This window comes from Antechinus flavipes, chromosome 1 (assembly GCF_016432865.1).
Source record: "Antechinus flavipes isolate AdamAnt ecotype Samford, QLD, Australia chromosome 1, AdamAnt_v2, whole genome shotgun sequence".
NCBI lineage: Eukaryota > Metazoa > Chordata > Mammalia > Dasyuromorphia > Dasyuridae > Antechinus > Antechinus flavipes.
Genome location: NC_067398.1, coordinates 305,558,338 through 305,581,933, shown reverse-complemented (window position 1 = coordinate 305,581,933; position 23,596 = coordinate 305,558,338). Strand labels below are relative to the sequence as shown.

The 23,596-nt window shown below is 32.2% G+C and overlaps 1 protein-coding gene across 43 annotated transcripts in view; it reads left to right on the top strand.

Moving 5' to 3' along the window:
* RBFOX1 (RNA binding fox-1 homolog 1) overlaps positions 1-23,596 on the top strand; it is a 1,699,751-nt gene that overhangs the window by 1,668,296 nt on the left and 7,859 nt on the right. For 28 of the 43 annotated variants that reach the window (XM_051963971.1, XM_051963836.1, XM_051963946.1 and 25 more), the window contains one exon: positions 12,212-12,264. The exons of the other annotated variants lie outside the window; for them this stretch is intronic. In XM_051963971.1, the coding sequence (XP_051819931.1) occupies positions 12,212-12,264 (53 nt within the window). The remainder of the gene's footprint in view (positions 1-12,211; positions 12,265-23,596) is intronic. 43 annotated transcript variants of the gene reach the window in all.

The window sequence follows — 23,596 nt, the reverse complement described above, 5'->3', positions numbered from 1 at the left end:
GGAAGGAAATGGACTATTTTACAAATCTTTATAAATGACTTGTACTGAGAGGAGTTGGGATTTAAATAGAGATTCCAGTTCATCCAAAGTCTGCTTTATAAAGCAGGAGTACATTAAAACTTCAGAAACAACAGAAGTCCATTGGATTACATAACAACATTTCAAAATTTCATTTGAAAGACAATTGAGTAGCTCCATTTCAAAGAATTCAATGGATTCAAGCATTAATAAAAACAAAAAGTTACAGAAGTTTATGATAGGGAATGCTGTCTTAGTTTCTAGCTTATGGCATATATTAGCCAGGCAAAGATTACTCCTCTGTTTCCATTTTGTTGGTAGTTTTTGCTCTCTTAAATTCAATATCCAGGAAAATGCAAGTCAAAAGGCCATGTCAACTTGCAATAACACCGTAGCATAAAATTTCAAGCCACTGTTCCAGTTTGAACACATAGGTGAATGGATTATCATGTCCAAAAGCATCAATAAAAATCATACAGACTAGTTTAATAGTTATTTATATAGCTGGTCTCCTTTATTCCCCTTTTAGAAAGAGTAAGTAAAGCCAATTATTACAGAGGATGTCAGTAGACATTCAACAATGTCCTTCAGTGCAACTGAAGAAGTTTCGTACTCATTATTAATCCCACTTGAGGAAAATAAAGTTATTTTTATCATTTTGTAATCTATAAGACAGAGCCCAGAAGGGTTTTTTGTTACTGTTGAAAAAGAGGATTTTATCTTCTGTATTGCAGATGTAGATTCAAGATGGATACATTTCAGTTTAGATATCCTTGCTCCTAGAACAATGAATATGATGTAGGATATGAGTAATGAAAGTAAAATTTTAAAGCATTGAAGACCTTGCTTGCCTATTTTCTAATCTGGATACACTTTTTTGCTAAAAATTCAATTGTACAAGAAAAAGCTGACTTTTCAATTTGGGGGCAGGACACCAGGGCATTCATACAAATTGACACAGATCAAGTTAAATTGTTGAGATACTTGTCTGAAAATATTATCTATAATTAGTTCTATGTTAATTGTGATAGATGTTACTGTAAATCAAATCATAATTTAGGGAAAGTCATTATTTAAATTAACCCCACAGAAAGTCCTTTTGTAAAGTGAATAATATTTTTGAGCATGAATAATCTTGCAATTTATCTGTTTTCTTAAATGTAAATTTTCATGCTTTATTTTTTCAGAGGTTTAGAGATGTGCTGTCCTTCCTCTCTATGCATCTTTTCCTACCAAGTAGGAAATGAACATCTAGATTATAGATTTTTCTTGCCCAACCATCCATTGCCCTTTTGTTTTTCAACTTGAAGTTCAGAATTACTTAAAAGAGGACATGAGAATTACTCAATGAAATCTATTTTCTGAGTAAAATTCTATGATGAGATTCTAAATGGACTCAGAAAGAAAAAAAAAGGATAAAAAGTAACATACTGAAAATAGTTTATATTCACTTAAAAATATTTCATATATTAAAGACTCGGTGATATTTAGCCTCTGTGATCACTAATGAATTTGTCTCTGAATTTCTTTCATATATATATTTCTTTAAAAAGAAAAAGAATGAAAAAGTACTAGAGATCATGTTCAAGAACAAACCAGTTATACATTTGCCCCATAATCTAAAATGGTTTCTTAACAAATAATATGCTCTGTTGATTGAATATGTAATTAAAGAGGGCTTTTAAAAAATGCAATAGTCAAATGACTGAGACAACATGGAACTTGGGAGATATTAGAAGAGATTCTAACCCAATAGACCAAATCTGTCACAGTCAATTGGATTAGCATTTTGCCAGCGACAGGACAAGCCATAATATCTTCTTTAATCATGTCAGAACCTAATGTTGCAACATTTTTTGACAGGTATTTGATTTGATAGACCATAAATAAACAAATAAAGGATATATCTAAGTATTCTGAGACAGAATTCTTCAAGTATGAAGATTTTAAAAGTGGGTAATGATTGACAATCCTGTGTAGCAGGCAGGTTTAAGAAGGCAGACTGGCTAGATTTTTCTGTAATGAGACCAGTCAAATGTGGATATTTTAGATGAGTTAGTTATATCTGACGTAAAGAACATAGAAAAAAGTAATTCAGTAGAATTCAAGGGAAGAAACGAACACCAGAATGGTAGCTCAGAGACCATTGTGAGAATATGATAATATAAAAAAGACATACATAGTTTCTAGAGATTTCTAATGGTTTGGTTTTTGTCAAAGAAATAAAGCATATGTAACTTATAACTAAGTTGAATTATTTCTATTTTTTAGGCGGAATATAACTTTTTTAATTACAGTTTTTTCTTTAAATAAAAGTTTGTGGATTACCTATAAGTTCTTACTCTGTAGATATTTGCTGAAACTTAATTTATTTTCCCCAATTAAATGACTAGGCACACACATTACATTTTTTAAAATTGGTTTTGGATATGCCCTCTATATATATCACAATCCTGTCATACCTTAGACTTTATTCATGATTGGCTATTACAAAAAACAACAATAACAATGATAATAAATAAAATAAAATCATCCCCTTGTAGCTGACCTTTTGAAGCTGAGTATTTTTTTCACGTTAGCTAGACTATTCCTCGGATAAGAAAAATCCAAGACTGACACCAGATACCTACATTAAAAAAGGCTTTCCATTTGGGCCTGCTAGAATGTGTACTTACCAACACATATAAATGAGTAGAGCCACTGGAATCAAACTTACTTGGAAGTTTCCTTGGAAAATGTACACACATATACTGGTAATTTATTATTTTTGTTTTTGCTAATTTCTGTTTGAATGTTGGCCTCTCAAAAATTTTCTAAATAATTACATAGCATATGCATGTGGACAGTGTGGAGCAGAAATGAGTTATCTTTCATAGCATTTTCCATGACTTGGATCATATTGACTGATTCCTTTGGAATTAGAAACTCATCAAAACCATGACTCATTTCATATTCTATTGAAAAGGAAAAATGACTAGAAGTAGGAGATTCATCAGATAGTATATTCACTTAACCATAAAGGCCCATGTGGTTTATTTTTGGGAGAGTTTACATTGGAGTTGTTGAAGCAAATATCTCAATATTCAAATCAAATAAATGTATTTCTTTTAATTATCTGATTATTTTAGACAAACATAAAGACCTGAATGATATGATGAAATATAATTACAGAGGAAAAACATTATTAGATTGGTATATATTTCTCTGAATGTCCAAGAGATACATATCTTTAATAAGTTTAAATCAGTGATTCCCAACCTTTTTGGAGTGATAAGATTCTTGAATTCTTTAATTTTGATATGACTACTATCCTATTTCTTTCTTTCTTTCTTTTTTTGGTCAGACCTGTGATTTTATTATTATGAGGAACTCCTAGTGTGAAAATTCCTTAAACTAATATGATTCATTCACTTCAACAAGTTTTTAGTGAATTGTTATAGGGACAAAACAGTTGCTGCAGTAAAAAGCTTATATATTGATCTATAACTTAGAGTCTTAGAAAGTTGCTTGCGGCCCTGAAAGTTTAAGAGACTTACCAATTGTTTATATAGCAATAGTCCCACATAATGATACCTAACTCTTCTTAGTACCACAGTGTAGTATTGTATACCTCCCATGTAGGCAGATGATATTTATTCTTTGAAAATTTATTATTTGTTCTGTTTTTTGGGATACTTGCTTTTTTAGCCACTTAAAAAATACTTTCCAGTATTATACCGGAGTTTTTCATTGTACAGTTAAACAGATAACTTTATTCAAATAGTAGTGGAGCCAAGGAGCAAGAGTAGACAAAGAAACCTTTGAAAATTTTAAAGCATGTGCAAACACAAGTACATGGCTAACTTAATTTGAACTTGATGTCAAAAACATAGTTTTCAAGCATTCTCCCTAGAATTCTTCCATTCTACTTTCTAGAACAAATTTTATTTTTACTTTTTTCTGGACTTCCAAGTTTTTAATAAATATAATATAATATCTAGCCACTACAAGCTTCATGAACTCATAAGAGTGCTTTTCTTTTACTAAAAATTTTGAAGCTTGTCCTCTTATCCCCGTGTTTAACCCTCAACCCCATTTCCTCCAACATATGGCCTGTAACAACTCATGGTTCAGGCCTTTCCACTGTGGCTAATTCTATCAGTAAGTATTTATTGTATTTACTGCATGCCAGGAACTGTTTAAGTACTGAGGAGAAAAATCCAATGAATGAAACAATCCTTACTCCTAAGCAGCTTCCCCAAAAGTTTCATTTCCACTTCCATCAAATTTATCTACCTTAGCCCAGTCTTTCAGGGTCTGCTCTCTGTCAGTATATTAGTCACATTAAACTAATGTCTTCTGAAGTGTTAGCTATATGACATCTTAATCATCAAAACTGAACCCAAGCATTTGATGAAAAGGTGTTTTAGTCCTAACAATTTAACAATAGAGATAGCATGGAATGCCACTATTTTGGTATTTAATCTTAATTACAGATTAAAGCACACCTCTACTATATTCAAGTAGAATACATAGTGTAAAAGTGTCCTCATAAGCATAAATAAATAAATAAATTAATGACAACACTAAATCTGACTTTAAGAATCATTTGCTGAAGGCACCTCTAAAGAATTTCTCAAATACATTTTTCACTTCAAAAAGCTAATGATTTTACTCTGAGTTTCCTGTAATCCCAAATATGATCCATTGTAAGCTTTTAACTAAAAAAAAAAAAAAACCCAATTTATTTTAAAAATGTTGAATTAATAGGGTCTAAAAGAGAGAACTTTTGGTTTAAGTCAAAGGATATATAAAGGATGTTCAGGGAGATGTGAGGAGCCAAGCTATGCACAATAAATATATATTATTACAATATTCTCATTTCATACTTATGTTTCTTGTACATATTACTATGAGCCCAAACTCTCATAACCTTTTAAAAGGAAGAATAAATTGTGTATATCTGTATACACACATAGCTATGTATGAAAAGAGGTAAACAACATGTATATATAACAAATCTGTAATGTGTTTACACACATACATATTATACATATATAATTGATTCCATCTATTTGTTAAAAGATCAGTTACTAATTTTATTGCAAGATTATTGCTCAAAAAGACCATTTATAAGAGTAATAAAAGACAGTGTTTAGCAAGCTAAATATTTATCCATTAGAACAAAAGGGAAATCTTTCATCATATTTCATAAACATAGATCTCAAAAACATTATGCACAGACATATGTATATATGAATACATATACACAGCACACATGTATTTTTGTATATAAAATGCCATATGTATGTGCTTTATATTTATACATACATAATTATGGTTCTATATATTTTTTTCTTCATGCTATTGCTTATAGTCATCAGATAACAGACTTAGAGTGAAAGGGTGCTTAGATATCATTTAGGTCACCTCCCAAACTCCTAATTTTATGGATGAGGAAACTGAGGCTTCCAGATGTGTAGTAACTTGCCTGTGGTTTTACACATTATAATAGAGTCTCAGCTCAGATGTGAACTAAGATTCTTTGATACAAGTTGTAGCATTCTTTCCAGTACAACTCACTGACTCTTCAAGAGTTTTTGTTTTTCTGTTAGCATCCCTAAAAATCTTCATACTTCTAGTTAAGAACAAAGTTCTCTAATTGGAATTTTTTTAAAGACTTAGATTTTCTATTGAATGTGTTCCTTTAAATGAAAACACAAACACACACACACACACACACACACACACACACACACCTATTTCATTTTTAAATTTAGATAACAAAATTTTACAATAAGAATAAATGATTATCAAAATGTCCAAATGTACACAATATCAAGGTAAACATTACCACAGTATTACATGAATCCTCTTACTTGTTCAGCTGCACAGATAGTCTTAACGAGTTTGCATAAATTTTGAATTTATACTCTCTGATGAAGACAAGGAAATACCACATGAGTGTAGGAATGCTGCTTGCTACAAAATTCCTTCATCTCAATTACTGTTTTATTAATATTAATGAAGAATATGCATGGGAAAATAGAGATCTAAATAAACACCAAACTGATAGGTGAACTTCTGTGTTAGAATAAGGATAGAGAGATGGTTCTAAGACTTTGTAGATAATTCTTTTGAGGAATATGGAAATTTATCCTTATGTTGGAATCACTTAGATTAACTTAACTAATGGAAATATCTCTCTATATCATATATTCCTTCTAGCAAAAATTAATTGAGCTGAAAACTTGGGGAGAGTTCTTGATTGTTATCATTTACCAAATTATAATCTCATTCACTAGTCAAACTGATATTTTTTGTAAGCATTAGTCTCTTACCCATCTTAGATATTCCTGTGTATACTGAAGAGGAGAAATGTCAATGGACAGATGTCAGTTTTATAGACAAAGAAACTATGAGTGTGTTCCATTGGCATTAAACAATCCAGATACAAATTTTAGAGAAGGGGAGATTGTTAAACATAATGAAACATTCATATGTTTTCTTCCTATAATCCATTTCCAGAAATATTGTATAATGAACGAACATTTACATTCTGGTTAGCAAAATTCTTAGATTTTTTGGCAGAATATTAAAAATGAGGATTCATAATGCTTGTTTCCTTTGTCATATAGATTTCTAAGTAAATATACAGGTATATTTGCTTTTATAGAGAGAAAAGTTTATATGTAAATATTTGTAAACTGATTCATATTTTGAGGCAACACAATGGCTTGCTTTTGGAGAGAATCTTGTAATGAATCTCATTGCAAAGAAAAGAATATTAATATTAGCTTATATTTGTATAGTTCCTTTAATTTTCCAAAATACTTTCACAGTTACATATTACCTTTACAATGGTCTCATAATGTCCCTAGGAAAAAAATCATTCCCTATTGAATAATTTTTACAAATATGGATTTTCATATTTTTGGTTTATTTCAAGTACATGTGTACAATAATGGTGAAATCAATCCCCATGTAATTTGATTTTAAACCCAGAATTAGTTATATAAATACTATAGAAATTAAACCAGAAAACTAAAGATACTTCTGGGAATAAACCTAAGCCCATAATTGGCCAACATAGCATCCAATACTGCATTAATGTGATTGAGATTCTGGAGCCTAGGAAATGAAGCTCTAGATCTAGAATTCACTAGCCATGTCTAAATTGAATGAGAATGAAATTTCAAATAGGCTTTGCATATTTTTTCCTAGATCATTATTAGTCTAGGAAAAGCACTAGAGCAAATCTCTAAGAATCAATTATTTCATACCAACAGAGAGAAAACAAAAGGCCTGGCTCAAAATAGTTCTCTTTTTCTGATACATATTATTTAATAAACATATTTTTAATCAGTTTGCCTTCATTTATGCTAGGAAATATAATTGCCCTCTCTAGATATTTTGCCCAAATTAATGTCATATTAGCTCTAGTACGTAATACTAGACCCATTTAGTTGTTAGGATCTACAATTTTAAACATACAAAAATAAATTTTGAAAGTATGTTTCTTTTATACACAAGTTCAGTGCTCTGTAACATTAGGTGCAGGCAGTAACTTGTCTTGGATGATTTATAGAATACGTATCCAAGTGAATAGTGTATATAAGTTATAACCCAAACCACAGGCTCAGGACAAAAGAATAAAATTAAATCATAGGAAATTATTATCACTAATAGTTGCAAGCTAAGAGAGTCATGGATATAGCACTGAACCTGGAATCAAGAAGACCAGAGTTCAAGTGCAGCCTCAAATAATTATTAGTTGTGTGACACTGTGCAAGTCACTTAACCTCTTCCTGCTTTAGTTTTCCTTATTTGTGAAATGAGAACAATTATAGCACTTCTCATTGGGTTGTGATAAGGATCAAATGAGATAATTATAAAGCACTTTGCAAAGTGAAAGCACAATATAAATTCTAGCTATCTTTTAATTATTCTAAAAACAAAAAAAGATAAACCATAAGGAAGTTTCTCCCAACTGACTGATCATTTTTCCATGTAGCAGTTTAGTTATGTAAATTGGACATTGATTCCTGTATCAACACTACTGAGAATACCCAAGAGTTAATATTTAACTTAATTTTTAAAAGTAAACCATTGGGAATTTTCAAAAGTAATTAAGCAAGCAGTCAGTTGTTTCATGGGAGGAAAAACCAAATTGTACATCACATCATCATCCACTATATTTACATTTGCCACAATCAGGATTCAAGAGAAGAACTCAACTATGTCTAATATACTTCCAAGTGTAACCTTTGAAAATTTCATTTTGAAGTTTGATTTGGGCCCAGAAAAAAAAAAAAAAAAACTTAATTGATTATCAGTCTTCAAAGTGTGTGGTCAGAGGAAACTCTTCAATTCAAAGGCTTTGGCTTGTCCCGAGATATTTTTGTGCCATGAAATTTCTTTTATTTCAAAACTTCAGCTTCAGTATATTTAAATAAAAGGCAACACTTGGCAGAGGGGAGGGAGAGAGAGGAAAAAACCTAAAACAGACAAAATTTCAGTGCTTAGAATTAGAAGGTTCAGTCTGCTATTACAATAACTCCTTGTCCAATAACCATATGTTAAGATCTTGATTGCCTGTTTACAGTGCAAAACCTAGAAAAATGCAGCTTCTCCCTTCTAGGAATTTACATTTTAAAGAGGCAATACAAATTCATCTTCTTTTAAAGTAACTTAAGCACTATAATGGAGACAGAGTTAGTTTTACTTGAAATTAGGAGTTCTCTCTCTGCAATTTTCTTGAAGAAGGTAGGATTTGAGATGGAAATTTGGATAAGATTATGGAAGAGTCTTAGAGTTTAAATAATTCTATTTAGAATAAATGGTGGAAAAGATACACTTTCAGTAATGGGAGAATGAATAAAAGAAACTGTGAGAGAATTACCTTGAGAAAGCAGGAAAAAGTCAGAAAGATTATAGAGGCTCCTCTTCCAAAAATGTAGGTTCATATAATTCATTCACATGTTGAAACCTACCATTTTTATAAGAACTCATTAACCTAGAGTTAAATATTCTCAGGCTAGAACAAGAGAATAATGATCTAAATAGTTGTAGCAAATGCCGCCATAGCCCCCTTGAAGCTTAGATGCCTCAGATGCAGAAGTGATGAACCTACAATCTCAAGTGACTGTGGCTTTAGATCTTTAGCAAAGCTACTTTGAAAGTTCTAATTTTTCAAAGGATAGTTCCAACTTCTTATTATATTCCTTTAAGCTTCCACAAAATACTATATAGACATAAAAACACTCATTTTATTTAACACTTCTAAATGTGTAGGATCCTATCAATTTGCTATAATATGTTCCTCATCACTGAAATTTTATTTCTAAGGTTTGACTGCAAAAACAATGTAAAAGACAATATCGAGCAAATTAGAGTAGAAACAAGGTAGAAATCATTTGTAAAGTGCTTCCTTTTTTCTTCCCTCTAGGCATAAATACTACTCAAAATAATCTTTTCTTATGCTGGAAATTTTATATTATAACTGTCCATTTTGAAATTTACAAAGGATTAGGGAATATTTTTGATTGGCTATCTAGGTATATCACTCTCTCTCTCTTCTATGTATCTTAGAGAAAATAGCCTAAAAAGGAGTGTAGTCTCTCATTCTCAAATACTGAAACTGCACCAGTTTCTGTATCCTTTTTTTTTCTCAAAGGAAGAATGGGAGATACTGGTAGAAATGCTATATATTTTCATCAGCAGTTATCACCATGATCATCACCAGCTTTCTAATATAACTGTACATGAACTGCTCTCCCTGTTAGTATAACTCCACTCTCCTACTTTTTTATATACTTCATGTCCCATTAATATAAGCTGTTTTCCCACTTAACTCTTTGTTAAAGAATCATTTTGAAAGGGTTGGGAATCTATAACTTATGATTAATAAATTTGCTCCATTGGTAAATGTCATAATGAGCTCTGTAAAAGAGTAGTTTTTTAAGTTACAAGTTGTGAGCATAAAATAATAATTGATTTTTGAGAAAACAGACATACTCCAACATATTAATCCATATGAGTATTGTCCTTTTGAAAAATAGTTAACTTGAGAAGAGCACTACCTTATTCCAGTGATGTTGCACTTGCTCAGGTCATTTTTTTTTAATCCTTCTTTCAGGAAAGTCTTCAATATATTCTTCTGAATAATTTAACTAGAGGTAGATTGTCATTATTTCTTAAATAGTCAAAAATAATTCAAGTTGGTCAAGGTGAGTAAAACCATTATACCTCATAAACCAGCTCTGAGGGCAGTTCAAAAAAAAAAGAAGAGCCAAAAAATCTATTGGTGGGGATACCTTTGGAATAGATTTATACCCTTCAGTGTAACAACTTTAAAGCACAATACTCATTTGGATATAAATCTTATTATCTTTTAATACACACATGTATCCATATTTTTCTTGCTAACTCACACATACAGCATATGAGGCTTGCATCTGTTTGGTACACCTAATAATAGAACTTTTAATTGCCAAGTTTAATTAATGTCTCCTAAGCTAAGTAGATTCTTAAGGAAAATGGAGCGTGGAAGGAAGAAGGAAGTAGCCTTTTTGGAAAAGTTTTCTGTCAGAATTGGTATCCAGGAGATCAAATTTTGAAGATTTCTGGTAGATGCAAAAAGCTATGTCCCTAATTGAATCCTGAGGGGCTGTTGGAAGGAGATGGATATTTTAGTTTTTAAGTTAAACTTCCAGTTTAGACTACCTGTTCAATGTTACATAGCTCATGACAGTGCAATCATTCACTTGGACTTGAGAGAAATATAGTATATATTGATCTCAGTCTATTCTGAATCTGATGTACAACTTTTGTTACAACTATGTAAGTCAGAGAAGGCAAAGCAAATATAACCCAAATAGCTCATCTTTGTTTTCATTGATCTTAGTTTTACCTTCCTTCTGAATTACCAATATTTGTAAATCACAAAGATCTTATGCATGAAGAAATAGAATAGAAACATAATTAAGCTTGCTTTATTGTCTTGGGAAATGAAATAATGAGTTAGCTCTAACTTCCAAGATAGGCAAGTGTCCAAATTATAGATCCTCATGCAAGCTTTTTTTCTGCATAAGGGTTACTTTGATTTAAAAGTTAATAGACTTTTGAACTGGATGTTAAATTTTGGGGAATTCCAAATAATATCATGTGTAGATATCAAAGCATACATTGTATTTTAGTAAAACTCTCTTAAGAGATTTTTAAATGATCTGCTAATAAAAAATTTTAATGCCAAGATACTTGGGAAGGAGAAATTGATATCAGGTCTCCAAGACCATAAAAAAACAAACAAACAAAAAAAAAACAAAAAAAAAACCAGACATCTAAAACATTTTCCTTGGTCAAAGCTGGCTGATCTACATAGTAGAATCTCATGGATGATAAATAGAAACCTCATTTTTGCTAGCATTTAACTAATGTAAACTGAAGCTGTCATAATTATGATTGTCACAGCAAGCTTACTTATGGCAAATATTCAGACTCAAATGCTACCATTAGATTTGAATTTTGCATGGGAAAATGTTATGTAAATTGTGACTTCTTAAGAGAGTTTTACCTTACTTTCTGTTTATTGAAATATGCTTAAAGTTCATTTTCCATTGTTCCTTTTTTATACTTCATTGTGGAAAAACGAATTTTGCAAGAGAAGGTTTATTTCAAATCAAGTTTTCTCATTTACTTTATGATACACTATAGCATATGAGAATGTCATAAATTCTCTTCTGAATTAATAAAATGTTTTTCTATTTTGAAATCATATTAGAAAATTTAAAGTCTAAATTTTGTTAATTTTTCAGTTAGTTGCAGGAGATTTATTTTTTTATTATGTAGGTTTTCTACATATCTTCATTTCTTATGGCAGATACATTCACATACATATAGTTTGGAATTTCCTATCCTCATAAAGATATTTTAGCATGACACATTTATAACACAAAACATTAAGATTTCACTGAAAGTTTGTAAGTAGTCCATGTTCAGAGGTCACCATTAATCCATTAATAAAAATCCCAGCATGCTTTCTCCATGATCTAAATTCTCCTGTTCTGAACTCTGCCAACCCTTTCTCTCGCTACATTCATTAAAGTGAAGCACCTCCCTTCCCCTCCCCCCCATCTGTACACATCAAGTCAATTGGCAGATAGCACATTTCCCAGTGAGCAAGCAGTATTGTGAATTTTATCTTCTCTTGCAGAAATCAATTCGTCTTCGTTGCAGCAGATGAAATTTCTTGTAACACCTCTGCAGGTAACAATCATTGATACTCCTTGATGCATCCATCCAGGTCTCAATATCCTTTTTCACATGCTGCAGTTAATCACTCTAGAAAGCTTAGTAAAAGTCCATAATATAAATCTTTGGAGTCGTCTCACTAAGTTATAGCTGAAGCCTTTAGGCTCTGCCATATAAAAAGACATTAGGTATTTTGCTGACTTTGATGTTTTATTTCTAGTTTTAATAATACATGATCCAAAAAAGTAAGACTATGTTGAATGAAGCTTCTTTAAAATCTTACAGCATAATCGAGACTATAATATTAAAATACAGAATGAAAAGGAGGATTTAAGATGTAGACACAGCATTTATATGCTATTCGACATATTTGGGCTCACATATTTTGTATGTGGGGATATGGATATATATATGTGTGTGTGTATGTGTATATACATGTATATGTGTGTATGTATATATCATATACATATAATAGATCCTAAAAAATCACTCAAAATCTAGAAATATTAGGCTGTAGGAAGATGTTGAATGAGAGAAATCTGTACTTTTGAGAGTTTCATAGAAGGGGTTTTCAATCTCCACATAAAGATTCTATGGATTTTTTCCCCTTTTGAAAAGTGATGTGGGAAATAGGATTCAGAGAAAAGATATTTTGATAGTAGGATATTAACAATTGGAAAATGCATAATCGTATACTATGTATGTGGAAATAGCTTCTGTTTTTGCTGCATTAACATGGTTTGGAATAGTTAACTTACATTCTGGGTAAAAAGGAATTACTTCATTAAATCCTGTTAGGTGAATGTTGGAACAAAACCCAGATGTAATTTTTTAGTCTATACCAAAAAATGCCACCTAAATGATTATTAGGAAAGTCTATTAATGTGCTATTAGCCAGTAAGTAAAAGGAGGAAAAAAATAAATACTTAAAGTTATATGAATTATGCATTTATGATTTATTTCAAAAATACAAATTAAATTGAATTTTGCAAATAACTACTCATTTAGGGCAAGTGATAATTTTGCCTAGCTGGTGCTAAAGAATGGCTTTTCCCTAGCTACTTAATATGTTTTTTTCCTGGGGACATAAACAATGGAGAGAAGGTAATGGAGAAGGTAATAATTTTAAATAAAATTTAAAAACAAAACAAAAAATAAAAAAAACAAAACCACATGGTCTTTCTAAACTCTCCAGTTCTGGAATCAAAGCCTTCTTTTATAAGACCATTTAATTTGTATATTCTATAGATGCTACAATCATATCCTTTTGTGGTCAGAGAACTTGACATTTTAGTGGCAAATTTATGGTAGAAGTATCAAGTTAGTAAAGTGAGACACCTTTTATCCATATGCACATTATTTAAATTTCAATTTAAATTGATACTATTTAATTACTATGATATATTATTTTGCATAAAACAAATTTGATAATGGTCTTAAGTATCCAATCTCAAGATGCCATTTTTTCTGTATAAGAGCTGGTAAGATCATCATCCCTTCATTAAAATACACAGTAAACTGTTTTCTGGGCTTCTGTACTAGAATGGGTTTAAATTGTCCTAGATTCTTAAAAGGGGAAAAGTGTATTCAATTAAAGGAGAAACTGCTTTTCTTAAAAGATGTTTTCCTTTAAAAAATGCCCTGTAACCCATAAATCTGCTAATTTTCAAAAGCCTTTTATTCCCCTTTAAAATTGTTTGGATATTCTAAAATGCCATTTATTTCATTTGAATGTCTTAGGTTTAGGTATGAAACATCACTTAGGGGAGATCTAGTAAATTGTCACCTTTATAAAAGCAAAATGTTTTTGGTGAAAGCCATAAAAAGGGGTTGATTGGTTGCCTAGTACAGTCTAGGGTAATGAACTGATGCTAATTAAATTTACAAGTTAAAGATAATTTGTCCATATTGTTTCCTCAGTGGAATATAAATTTATCTTGTGCCTTGGGAAAATTCTAAACATTGCTGTTTTAAATTATTGTTGTAAATAAGTCCCCAAATTGATCACCTGGCAGATTGTTTCTCCCAACACCCACTACTTTCTTAAGGGAGTCAAAAATAAATGAAATAAGTCTTTTTTACTTACTAATACAATGTGAATTGTGATGTACTATGAACAAGTGCCAGATTGTTTCTTAAAAGGAATAAAATTTCATCTCCTGCATGTCTGGAAAGTCATCAGAATATTTAGTGTGTCCACCTGCTAAAATGGAAGAAATTCCTTACTCTAATATGAATTTTAAGCACAAACTTACCTCTCTTTACTGCTTTGGGGGTCTTGAATTTTTGACCAAAAATGTATTTGGGTTTTAGGGCCAGGAGACATGACTTAAGATTTTTATCTATTTTTTCCGAGTTAAAGGCAAAATATATAAGATGTGAGATACTTATAACTACAAGCACTTAATTAACATGTCATATTACAATGTCCAATGGTATTTGTGGCTGAAATTCTCATAAGGACTTGTAATGTTTGTGTTGTTTATGCCTGTCACTGACAGCAAAGTTGGCCAGATGTAAAATGCCATCTATGTGCAATAAATCAAAAGATAACAGATTTAGCATGTGGCCAAATCTTATCACACCACAAAGGGGGATGGGGTGGAGGTGGAGATAATCGTTTTCTTTAGCTTTCAAAGTTGCACCAAATTGCATGCTTCCTGAAGGAGAGGTTATAATTTTTGATAGTTCCTCTTTTAGGGGAATACTGAAATGCCTGTTTTGCTTTTTCTAGCCTTATAAAATAAACTGGTCTTATAAGCATTCCAGGTTTACAGCATTGTACTTATGGGGACATTTATTTTCTTAGCTCATCCTACTTTATATTGGTCACTAAATTGTCAATGGTTCCAGTCATACTACTCTTTTTCTCCAGAAGGATACAAATTTCAGTGGAGAACTCTTTCAGCCAATGTACTATCAACCCTAAGGAACACAAATTAGTCAGTCTATCTACCTATTTACCTCTATATTTATATAGGTTCTGCCTCTTTGACATCAAGGCATTCTTACAAGTCAACTGCTGCTCGAGACAGTACAAAAGGGAAAGAAGAATTCTTCCCTACACCTTAGACTACAGATTCCCTGCATCCAAGTCTATGTGATACTATGGGATTTGGTCAACATTGGCTGATGGTAGTAGAAGACGGGCCATGGCCCATATGTATGGGAGTATGAATGGGAGTTGAGAAAGAAGTTTATTATTTTGATTGGATCACTGACTAGATGAATCAAAGCTTTGATCAAGCTAGACTTAAATACCCACTCATGTGCCTCCAAGAAAGTATGGGTCAATGTAAATCTCTGTCTCTCTGTATGTGTGTATCTCTCTCTCTCCTCTCTGTCTCTGTCCTATCTCTGTCTCTGTCCTATCTCTGTCTCTCTCTCTCCCCTCTTCCCTCCCTCTCTCCCCTTCTTCCTCTCTTTCTCTTCCTTCCTCCTTCCCTCTCTCTCTCTCCTCCCTCCTTCCCTTTCTCTCTCCTCCCTCCCTCCCTCTTTCTCCTTCCTCCCTCTGTCCTCTCCTCTCCTCTCCTCTCCTCTCCTCTCCTCTCCTCTTCTCTTCTCTTCCCTCTCTCCCTCCCTCTCACATATACATGGACACACAATCACAATGAAAAAGTCTTTCAACTCTAGACTTCAGAGGTTTGTCATTTGTGTCCATGAAGTATCCTAAAACACTAAGGAGTTTCAAGTACTTTGAGGTTTTGTTTGCCATCAATAGAAAAATTCAGTATCTTTGTAGTTGTTTTTCCTCTGGGTTATACATATTGAGACAGACTGTGAAGGTGGGAGTGGTAATAAGCAGCAATATTCTGAAAATTGTACTGGCTAAAGAATCATTTTCTAAATTAATTTTCCTTGTAAAAGGGTTCAGCTCTTTCTTTTCATGGCCTTTTGACCATAGCCCCAATGGGGAGCATCATCATCTTCCTCCTCCTTTCCATGCTAGGGCATCCTGCATTTCTGAGGTATGCTGAACACAGACTTACTTCTCAACAAGGATGTGTCATAGATCTCAGAAGTGCTCTGAGGGGAGATGCAGAGTAAATTACAGACCAGAATGATCCAGCAACTAGTGTGCTTTGCATCATTTTCATATTAAATTGCAAATAATAATTTTATCTATCAATATAATTTCTCTCAGAATACTTTATACATGCATATTTGCAGTCAATTCCCAATTATTTTCATTAACGAAATAGGCCAATGGTGCAGATAATCTAAAACACCAGATAATCCAAAGATCATTTCTGTTTGACTTTGAAATGCATTAGGTGATTTGATACAAGATTTACTTACTAGTCATGTTTTGTGTCACTACAATGAGCCTCATAATTCTTGGGTATACACGACTATTAGGAGAAACAGAGCCTGGGATTAAAATTTTCCTCTGGGCAATCCATATATCAAACTAATTGGGAATTGGCTTTGTATTCTAATTTTATATCTCAAATATTTATGTGACAATATGATGTTTGTAAGGAAAGTACTATTCAGCAGAGTCTCTAAGACCCAGTACCATTCCTGGATACCAAATTACACATGGGGAAAACTTTGTCCATCCATTAGTTAACTGTTTGCTATGTATATAGCATTATATAAGGTACTATGGGGAAATCCAAAAGACATGAATGACAGCAGTTCTATCTTCAAGAAGTTTACAAATTAGTTGGTATATGCACACTGTATAAAAAAGCATACAAGCAGCATACAAGCAAAAATCAACTATGCATAAATACAGAATGAAGACTGAGTAACATAGTAATTGTTGGTAAGGGGGTAATCAGGAAAGCAGTGTGATACAGTAGAAAGAACACTAATTTTAGAGTCAGCAGTCGGTTTAAATTCAATCTCTGATGCTTCTTGTGTGACCCTCACTAATAAAAATAAAAATACTTACCCTCCATGGACCTGAGTTTCTTCAGTGGTAAAATGGAAGGGGTGGACTAAGTGACTTCTGAGACTTCATCTAGCTCTAAATCTATGATTCCTAAATTTCTTGAGCTGGATCTATTGGGCAAAGGAAACTGACACAACACCGGACAAAGGAAACCGGATGCAACATTGGACAAAGGAAACTGGACACATTTGAGGAGAACTTATAAGTAGAATAATATGAGCAATATATGGGAGGAAGAACTCAACAATACATTGTTAAAGAATGAAAAGGAAGGTGGCCCCACAGGGACAGAAAAGCCAAGAAACAAAAGCAGAGAACTAGAGGCCTTTTAGTCTTGGATGGATGGTAAGTCAGGGATTTGTCCAGGCATAGGAAAGCTTTAGTTATGGAATCATGGGATTTGGATTTAAATCCTGTCTCTGATATTACCTGTGTGATTGTGGACAAGTCATTTAATATCACTAGACCTCAGTTTCCTCATCTGTAAAATGAGGTTGTTAGAATAAATGGTTTCTGAGATCTTGACAGTGTGGACGATTTCCTCTTTTGTACCTTTTGTCTACTCAGACAAACCTGGAAACAAGGATCTCTACTCAATTTAAATTTCCATATTAGAGGACCATAACTGTATTCATAAAGCTTCAACAAAAACTCATTTCTGCTAGGTACTTTGAGGTCTATAATATAGCAATATATTATGCTATACTACAGACACATATTTATATAGGCATATAGATGTATATATGTTATATGTATATGTTCACACACATATATGTAAGCTTATATATCTATATATTCACCTCTACATAAATATACCTATTGTATGTACAAATTGATACACTTTTAAGAGATCTGGTTAGTAAGTACTAAACTGGCTTTTCTTTTGATTTTATAAAACAATGAGGTTTTGCAAGATTTGCTAAGTAATTTATAAAAATGATTATAATAAATGCAAATTAAGTAGACTGGTAGTAATAGAATTCCAGATATTTCCAAGTTGATTTTGTATAATACCAGAGTGTTAATCTTGGAAATCTGTTCTCATTTATTCTTTACTTCCACTTGGGGGTGTTTGCTGCATTTGTAAGCATTTTTTGGCTCTGTTTTTTTTTTTTTTTTTAATATCCACATAATTCCATTGTCAATAAACTCCATAAGAAAAAAAGGCTTTTACAGCTTAGAACAGTTAAGTTTGGTTACCTCAGTGCTTCTTTTCTCCAATTAAAATCATGGCTAATCTCTGTTGAGGAATGGATTGGGAAAGTGTTCTGCTAATGTTCATAAGTAAACTTTATTCAGAGATTCCTTATGATAGCCTTTAAAAGAGCATTTTACTGCTACAACAAACTGTGATGTTCAACATCTGTGAACTCTGTAACTTCTTCCTGCCTCTGGCCATTGCTAAAGTAAAAGATGCGTGATGGTAACATCGACTGATTGGTATCAGTGACACCCCCTTCACCCTCCACCCCCCACCAACTTATCTGATGTTCTTCTGAAGAGAGGTTAAATTAATCCTTCCTTCGTATCTAGTGGTGGAAACACTGGCAGACCTGTTTGCCATTATGCCTCTGACAGCTTGCCTTCCTCAGGTGCAGTTGTAGGTCACTCTCTGTAGCTGGTCGCAGGAGCTAACCTGATAAAACTCAATAAAGCTGGATTTCATGATTTATTAATGGGACGCTTACAACTCAAAGGTCTTCTTGTAGCAAAACTGAGACATAGTAAGTGTTTGCATACATCTCTCGAGGGGCTGTGTGCATGTGTTTTCATCTTGGGCAATCTATCATCTTAAGAGAGTCATTCAATGAGAAAGTTATTCCCTAGCTGCTGAGATCAGAGTGTTTTTTAAGGATGGGATTTCAAAAGTATTTTATATGTCCATGTGTTACAAATATTTGGTATTTTCAATGAAGCATCCCTTCAGCATGAATACCTAGTTAAATAACCTTTCACAGTTGGTATGGATATTTCAAATCAGTCTAATGTTCACTGTGGTCACAAAGGCAAAAGTTGTTTTTTTTTAAATTTTGCTACCACAAAAGTGATTTTTGCAAAAAAAAAAAAAAGTTATTTTGCAAAAAAGCCTTATGCTTCCAAAAAAAGTTTTAATTTTATTATTAAATTGGTTATTATAAATTAATAATGAGGTGAAATAAATGATATCAGATTCTGTATTACCTTTTCCCTAAAATTGGACAGGTTGGGGTTAGAACTAGGGAAAGTATCCTTATATCTACATCTAATAGCACCTGACACTGCTAGTAAAAGTATAGAACAAAAGCTCTAAATTTCTCTCTTCTAAAACCTTTCAGGGCTTAAAAGAAGTTGAACTCTCCTTTCTTCCTCTAACCAATCTGATTTTGGTTTTTTTTTCAAGCTACCAAAGGTTTTTAACCATCATTTCTCCAGTCAGTCAACCAAAAATGATAGCACTTTAATCACATATCTTGCAAGAAAAATTACTGAGAAAAAAGTCAGTAGACTAGGCTGATTCTTCCAAATATCATTTGACTTTCATTTGAGAAGTAGCACCACAGTGTATTGAGCTCTGGCTCAATGATTTGAAGGCCAGAGTTCAAATCCTGCCTCCCATGTTATATGACCCTAAGAGTAATTTTACTTCTCTTCACCTCAGTTTCTTCTCCTGTAAAAGCAGATGCCAATAGCAGCACCTACTTCATGGGGATGTTTTGAAAATTGAATGAGATAATGTCTATATTGTACTTTATAAACTTTAAATGAGCTGAAGAAATGTGAGTTATTATTTCAAGAAGTCCTATCAGCCTGGGAGAGAGGTTCAATTGGAAGCTGGAAGAAGAGGATGGAAGGTATCATCACCTTCTCTCATTTTTTTTCCAGAATGCCTTTGAGCTGGCTTCTAAGCTATATGGTACAGTGAGCACTTTATCCCATGAATGGACTCTGGAATTTTCCAGCATGTCTTGTTTAAGACTCTAGTCTACCTCTGAAAAGAATTCTAGGTAGAAAGTTATGTGCTATCTAAAACTGTCACTGCAGCTTTGATAAATAAAAATAATTAGGTAAATATCACTGCTACAAGTTGGTTCTGTGACCAAGGTAAAAATGTATATGCAAAACATTAATTAGTTAGGAAGTTTGGAATGTACTTATAAGACCTTTCTTTGTTGCATTTCTCTACATTCTCTAAAATAGTTCTAAGGTTTCACAGAGTATTATGACTTAACTATTTTCTCTCACTTCAAGGTTTCCATGTTTCCAGTATCTGGAATGTAGAAAAGGAAAACTTGATTTGTAATTAGAAATGAGAGAATCCCATTTGTATATTCTAGAATACTTTTTTCATGCTGTATTCATATTAGTCATTTTACTTTGCTGTATGAAAGATGCTCTAGCTACCTCATGGAGATAGCATCACAGAACTTGAATCAGTAGCATTCTCAGGTGGTGAATGAAAAACATAAAATTCCAGGTGGATAAATGAGTAGCTGAAAGGGATCATAAAGAAGAGACATCATACACATTAGTTATTCTAATCCTTATTCTTTTTTTTTCATTCTTGATCTGAAACCTATGTTTTACCTATAATGCTTCCCTAAAACTGAATTATTTGGTAAGATATGGTCATGTGGCTTGTTTCATTTGTTCTAAATACTGTTGAAAAAGGGGTGGCAAAAAGAATTACCCTTTTTGAAAGTCCCTCATTACTGTAACTGCCATACTACATTCAAATCATTTTTACAAGGAACATTCATTATATTTTCTTTACTACCATAGAAGGTGTCATATGAGTATTATAGCATTAATTTTGGAAAACAAGGTTCACTAGAATACTAGGTTTCTGCTCTAATATCCAGATTTTTTTCAATTCACTTCAGAATTCAGTTAAATATAGAAGGTGATCTAAAATTTCTATATGATTCCAATCAGAACCTCTTTAGAATTTCCTAAAATTACAGCAGTGGGGATTAAAGAACAGACACAGTCCATACCTTCAGGAAGTAATTCAGATTGCCAAATGGATTCACAATCACTTGGCAAGAAGACATGTAAGTGAGGCTTACTGCCTTGTAATTGACAATCCAGATTCTAGTAATTCACCTGTTGAGAATAAGCAGCATAGGAAAAGAAACGAGTGCAAGGAATAATGTTGTCATTATAAAGTAATCATTAAATAAAAAAAAAAAAAGAATAAGCAGCATACCACCATGAACTTTATTTGAATTTGGTTTGTCTCCATCAGATGCAAGCCCTTTTCACAAAATGTCATCAATGGATGTTTTTAATTGCCCTGCCTAGAGATATCAAAAATAATAGATTAAAAGCATATACTTAAATAGATTGAATCTTAATTCTAAAGCCATCTTTGTGTCCATGCTGGAGGAGCAGACTATACTAAAGTCATTTTGGTATTGTTGAAAACTGAAAACCTTGGATAAGATTGCGATATCAAATTGTAGACTCCATGTTCTGCCAACTTGTGCTACAGTGAAACTGTATCAAGCACAGTTTATAGATGATTTTTACTGAGCTAGCCAAATAAAGCTATTTTTTGCATTTAAAAGAATTTCATTTTTTTTCTACTTGAATATTCTATTAGTATATTTACAAAAATAATACCTTTGATTACCTTGGGAAAAAACTGCTTTTTCTGGTATTTTGTGAAATTGTGAACTTCCTCTCTCCAATATAAAGATAGCTTATTTCTGAAAACCTCAATGTGGGCTAAAATATTACATTATTAAGAGTAAAATTAGAAATTCTAGAAAATAAATCAATAAGGACCTTTACTACTCTGGTGCTTTCTCATCTCTCTCATGTGTCTTTATCCTTCTTGACTAGCAGTTTTCAATGAGTTCTGTAGCCCAGTTTTCTGCTATTCATGAATTTGTGTTTTATATTTCCATTTATTTTAAAAGAAAGGATAAGCTAACCTTAATTTATCTTGGATCACTTAGATGAAAGACAGAAGAAACACCTAAATCTTTTTTTTTTTTTTAAGGAAGACTCAATGTTATTGCTGAGGGAATAATTTGATAATAATGTAGTCTCATATTACTCTTATTTAAATCTAAGCGAATTGACTATATACCTTTAGTTAGCATTTAGACTGTTGTAAAGATATCAGGTTATTGATATGCCTGGCATATCTGCTACAAATGGAATGTTAGAGTCCGAATCTTCCCTAATAACCTTGTGTCTAAATCTTAGTGTCATACAAGGGCATGTTTAGAAATTAGCATTTAAAAAGAAGCCTTCTTGCTTTAAGTTTAAGCTGACACTGTTCCTTTTTCCTCTGTGGAAATGAAATTTATTAATCATAATAAAACCATCATATTCTGAAGGTAGAGGTCACCCTGAGGAGAAAAAGTCTATTCATTACAGGGGACTATTTCAGTCCTACTTTTTTTTTTTTTTTTTTCCCTCTCACTTAGAAGCATATGCTGCCAAATAGTTAGCTTGGAATCTCCATAATGGGCTAGGACCTCAGGATTTTTACAAGTATCAATTTACTGCTAGGGTATGTAATATAAAAAAGAGTTTCATTTTCACTAATTTTGTGCAAGTTGCAGAATTGTTTTTTATTTAGGAAGTAGCAGGGGAGTAATTAATTTACTTGAAACCAAAATTTTTAAGAGTTGAAAAGTTTAACTTAATTTGTAGTTATTTTTTCTGAGAAGTTTGTTATAAGGTTTATTATGACAAGTTTCCTGGGATTTCTGTATTTGGCCTGAAGTATTTGATTTTTATGGTGATATATATATATATATGCGCATATATATGGTATGAACATGATAATATCTTTGCAGATGATGAAATATATAAAAACAGTTCTTGTTAATGTTTTTTCAAGAGGAATAATCACATCTACTTTTATGAAAAATAATTGTTACTTGTGTTCTATTTCTCCCACATCCAAATTGTTCATAAAAACTTAGATTATTTTTCTGAAATTAGTTTTTATTAAATGTTTTTATATGTACATATAAGGTTCAGTAAATTAAGCAGCCTATGTGTTTTGTTTCTTCTGAGAGTAAGTATATCACTTATATTGGCCCTCAGAATTTGAGGACATTCCCCTTTCCCTGCAAGGAAAAATCCTTGAAGAAAAATCCCAAGAAATCCCAAGAATCCCAAGAAAAATTGGTACAGGATTAGATATTCTTAAATTTCATTGAGAAATAGAGGTCAGTAAAGAAACACTACAAGATTGTAGAATATTAGTGTTGAAAGAAACCCCTTCTTTATATAGATGAAGAAACTTATGATTGATCTTGCAAAACATTTCAAAATGAATTAGTAGGGAAAACAGATCTAAGGTTAAGAATCTAGGTCTCTTGACAAGTAATATACACTGTATCAAATTGTCTTATTTTCTGATTTAAAAGTTAAATAAATAATCAGGTCTAGGGTTTCTTCATGAAAATAATGATAGCCTTGTCATAAACTCTCCTGGCACTGAAA